At 42.2% G+C, this 4,211-nt stretch overlaps 1 protein-coding gene across 1 annotated transcript; it reads right to left on the bottom strand.

Moving 5' to 3' along the window:
• Positions 1-288: 288 nt before the first annotated feature.
• Positions 289-3,915, bottom strand: LOC109778964 (prefoldin subunit 3). The gene is made up of 6 exons (XM_020337546.4): positions 3,676-3,915; positions 1,924-1,981; positions 1,513-1,584; positions 877-996; positions 701-802; positions 289-625 (listed from the first exon to the last, which is right to left on the bottom strand). Exons 1-6 carry the CDS (start codon positions 3,834-3,836, stop codon positions 551-553), a joined length of 588 nt encoding a protein of 195 aa, XP_020193135.1. The 5' UTR covers positions 3,837-3,915; the 3' UTR covers positions 289-550.
• Positions 3,916-4,211: the final 296 nt, after the last annotated feature.

Below are 4,211 nucleotides of genomic sequence, written 5' to 3'. Positions count from 1 at the left end.
TTTGCCATAAAAACATTCGATTTGCCATGGTTAAAAAACTGATGTCAGATTCTTTTAACATTTCTTAAGAAAAAACAGAGTAATAGTAACATCTGACAGGAACATTTGGTACCATACTGCGTATAGGCATGACCACCTGAGACCCTATCGATTAACACCTAGCCGTAACCAGCCTGCAGAAATCCAGTAACTGGTAAACATTGCAACAGGATACTCTGTAAACTGACACTGGAGCAGCTCATCTTTTAGAGGATTTAAAACCAGTGAACATGCCAGAAAAGAAGGTAATAAAAAAAAAGCTTTGCAAATTTTGTTTCATCAAGCGCTAAACAAGTACATGCAGCCCAAAACAGAAGCGAATGTCATCTACACCACACGGTCTAGAGTTCCAACACCATAAAACTGAATGTGATTGATACATTTCTGTCACGCGGCCAAGGCACCATCACCAGCAAAGAGCACACACACTATGACGATAGACTAAATCACCAGAGGCAGCAAGAAGTACAAAAATAACCTGATTTCATTGGCTACGAATACCCTATGATGATCACGTTTCTTTCATAACAGACTGCTTGCTTCTCCGCTGGTGCACGTCCCAGTTAAATATCCGAGCAATTGTAACCTGACAAAGAATTGAGTTTAGCAATACTGAGCGTGAGATGATGGTGAGTAGTCAAACCAGTCATGGCCATTTTACCTGAGTTATCGTTTGCTGGTCCCGTAAGAAATGAAGATCGCCAACAAGGACTTCCAAACTGGCCCTCGCATTTTCCAAGTTACTTTTCAAGAGCTCATTGGCCTGCAAAACTCCCAAAAATTAAGGGGGAAACTAAAAATCGAAGGACAGGAATAGGACAATGCTTAAAACTATACCTCGTCACAGGAGTATTCCAGCATCACATTTGCACCCAACCATAGGCACACTGAGTCAGAGTCCTCAATTTTAGCACGCGAATAGATTCCCTCGGATAATTCAAAATCAGCTATGAGTGCCTGCATTAAATATATCAAAGACACAGATAGTTAACTACTTAACTTTCACTTGAATGATTCCATTCAGGACAAGCGTTCAGCATGGTTACAGTTTCAAGACATTATCAAGTTTGAACTGTTTCATTTTCAAAAGATGAGTTTAACAGATGTTAGTAACTAGCAAATGCATAATAACAAAATGGACTAAAAAAGTATAATGCGATCTGTATTTCACATTTTGGAGATAACTGAAACAGGTAAAAATGAATAATGACCTACCATATTAAACTAAGGTAATGAAGTGTTAGCAGCAAACTGTTAAGAAACATGCAAACGGTCAAACTTGACATTTTACAGGTTAAAGTGATAAGGTAATGTAACTACAACCTTCAGCAGTAAAATCATGGTTCATGGTATTCAAAGTAAGAAATATACATTAATTTAAATCATTAGGCTGGGCAAAAGGGGAAAATTCAATGCACAGAAATAGAAAAGGTAAACCGAAAAAGGAGCGGAGTTAAAGGAAATTATACAAACCTCACCCAAAGCTTTTTTAGCTTTCAATGTCGCAACAATATCCAAGCACTTCTCTATATCAGGAATTTTCGCCTGTAATAAGAACAGCTGGCTAAAATAAGTTTATAAAGTATATGCTAAAACTAGCATGTATCAATGATAACTGCTAATAGAAGTTAGCATGGTGCTAAGTTAGGTCAATGATCAAGAGTTGACTCCATGTAAGCTTTGACATTTTTTACAGCACTAATTCTCAATCTTTTATCAGTATTAACTAGAGAACAATTGTGCTGTGGAACACTCAAATTATAATTCAAAAGCACAAAGAACATCGTCAAAGAAGTACATATAAGCAATTAAGCAAACTTCCACTCAAAAGTCATATTTGATCCTAGCTTGCCTCCGTAAATCTAAGAAGAAAAGTATGAGCACCTGAAGTTCTCTTTGTTGTGCTAAAAGTTTCATCTCCACCATTTTGTACTGCTGCAGCCTAAAAAAATTAAGAGACGGGTTACATTTCTCTAAAGCAGAACCAAGTATCAAAAAACAACCAGGTAAAAAGTGTAATGTACATATGTAGGGACAAACAAGATTTTTGCCAAAAGTTGCTGGAGAAATTATATTGAATTGCTCTTATTCGGATAAATATCAAACTGTGGTGCATAAAATCAGTTACAGCTGCCTACCAACTAGAAGTGAAGCTGAAGGCAAGAACATACATCATAGTTTTCAAAAGAAATACTAGAGACCATATAATATAAACCACAAAGGAACGACAAAATCAGTCATTATGGAATGGCAGGTTCAAATATAATGGAAGGAACAGTGACTTTATTTGCAGGAACTGTCAACCCAGATGAATGTTGGAATATTCAGTATATGTGCGTGTGGCTTACAACATTTATTTTACTGCTATTTTATCTCCTGGAAAGTGTAGATGTGGAATTGAAAGCAGCATATACATGTACGGTGTACATGGAAACTTGGACGGAAATTAGTCTGAGGAAGCCGGTGCTTCATGCTGGAAGTACAGTACACGTGTACTGGAAATTAAACTTTGTTTATCTAACCCGGGCACCGCATGATAGGAATGACCAGGTTGTCCATAATTTGGCAATATGGATTGTTTAAAATCCTGCAGATTTGAACTGGAATTTATTCAAATCCGGCGCATGACTCACACGTGCGTGATGAGACCTTATTACAGATTAAGTTGAGACTCCTATTTGATTACTAATGATCGTGGTTGGTTGTGCTAATCTGGAGTCTTTGTTTAAACAGATTGATTATCTGGAAGCTTATCTGTATACGGTTTAAACTAAACCGGAATAACGTTATATATATATTGGTCTCTACCCTCTGGCCTCAGTACCATGTGAGCGGCACCATGGATTAGGTAGGGTGAGGAACAGAGGGTAGGCCGTAAATTCAACAATGAATTTGGTCGAATATGCAAGATCTCATAATAAGCAGTTCATTCGACATGTGAATGAACCGTATCCCATGATTGAGTGGACATTAAACCTCTCTCGCGTGGCTTGCACAGCTTATGGCAGAGTTTGCCTCTTTGCAGCCGCAATGAATTAGGAGTTCAACACAGTGTATAGTTTGGACTAATAATCTAAGATGCTCATCCACAAGTAGGCAATAGAGACTGAAAACTTGCAGAGATCCAATCCAAGCAGGGGCCACATAAGCACAGCACCAGTCGCAAAACCCTACTCCCAACGACCACTCCAATCTGTGAGCTAGTCTGGCAACCAAACAAGTGGTGGAAGCAGCACCGACCCCTACAAGGATCTAACGTGTAGAGGAGCTTTGCTGAGATGGATCAAAGGTACTCATATTGGATGTAGTATAAGATCTTATATTATGGAACGGATGGAGTACACGGTAAGGACGCCGGGAGGACCTCCAAATCAACGCGAATCGTCCCACGTCTGAGACGATTTCCGGATCAAGGGCGAGCCGATGGCCACCCACTCAGCTCCCGAATCCACCAAACAGGTGGAGGGCACATCGCGAGAAGCAGCCAAAGGATCTAGCTTCCCTCCCAGTTGCAGCGGCAGCCGGACCAGGACCCCGGAACACCGCGAGAACCCAAAGCCGGCAGGTTCTTCGGGTTGGATGCATGGGGACGAAGGTAGGGTGTAGGGGAGGGGAGCGGGGCGGAGCAGTGGTTACCTTTCTTGGAGGAAGGCGAGGGCGGAGTTGACCTCGAGCCCGGCCTGCCGGAGGTAGGTCTCGACATCCTCGACGAAGGAAGCCGCCGGGATTCCCCGCCGCTCCGCCACTCCCTGCGGCGTAGATACCGCCACCGCCGACGAGGAGGTGGCCGCCGCCATGAGAGAGAGAGAGAGAGAGAGAGAGGAGACGAGGAGAGAAGGCCCAGCCGAAGAGAGGAGGGGGAGAAAGTGCCCAAGCCAGGCCCAAATGAGGAGAAGCTGGGCAACTGTTAGGTGGGGTCCACCTCGCTCTCGGCAAAGAAATTTTGGGTTTACGGACCGGCCTGGTTGGTTGCCCCCGGCCCAATTAGGATGACATGAGAATAATTCATTTTTTTGCAGGGGCATGAGAACAATTAGCTGTTCTAAAAAAATGAGAATGATTAGAAATCTTCCGTTGTCAGAACACCTAATGGCATCAAAAGACCCAAGCGCTAAGCAATGGGTATTCGGCATGATGGATATTCTACCTCATGCGAGCTTCATCAAACTTGT

The sequence above is a fragment of the Aegilops tauschii genome, chromosome 5 (genome assembly GCF_002575655.3).
Source record: "Aegilops tauschii subsp. strangulata cultivar AL8/78 chromosome 5, Aet v6.0, whole genome shotgun sequence".
NCBI lineage: Eukaryota > Viridiplantae > Streptophyta > Magnoliopsida > Poales > Poaceae > Aegilops > Aegilops tauschii.
This window is presented reverse-complemented; position numbering and strand designations above follow the sequence as displayed.

Coding starts and splice junctions, on each gene's coding strand:
- LOC109778964 (XM_020337546.4), bottom strand. CDS start 3,836: ATGGCGGCGGCCACCTCCTCGTCGGCGGTGGCGGTATCTACGCCGCAG. Junction 1,982..3,675: donor CTCGCCTTCCTCCAAGAAAG/GTAACCACTGCT, acceptor TAATTTTTTTAG/GCTGCAGCAGTACAAAATGG. Junction 626..700: donor ACCAGCAAACGATAACTCAG/GTAAAATGGCCA, acceptor ATTCTTTGTCAG/GTTACAATTGCTCGGATATT.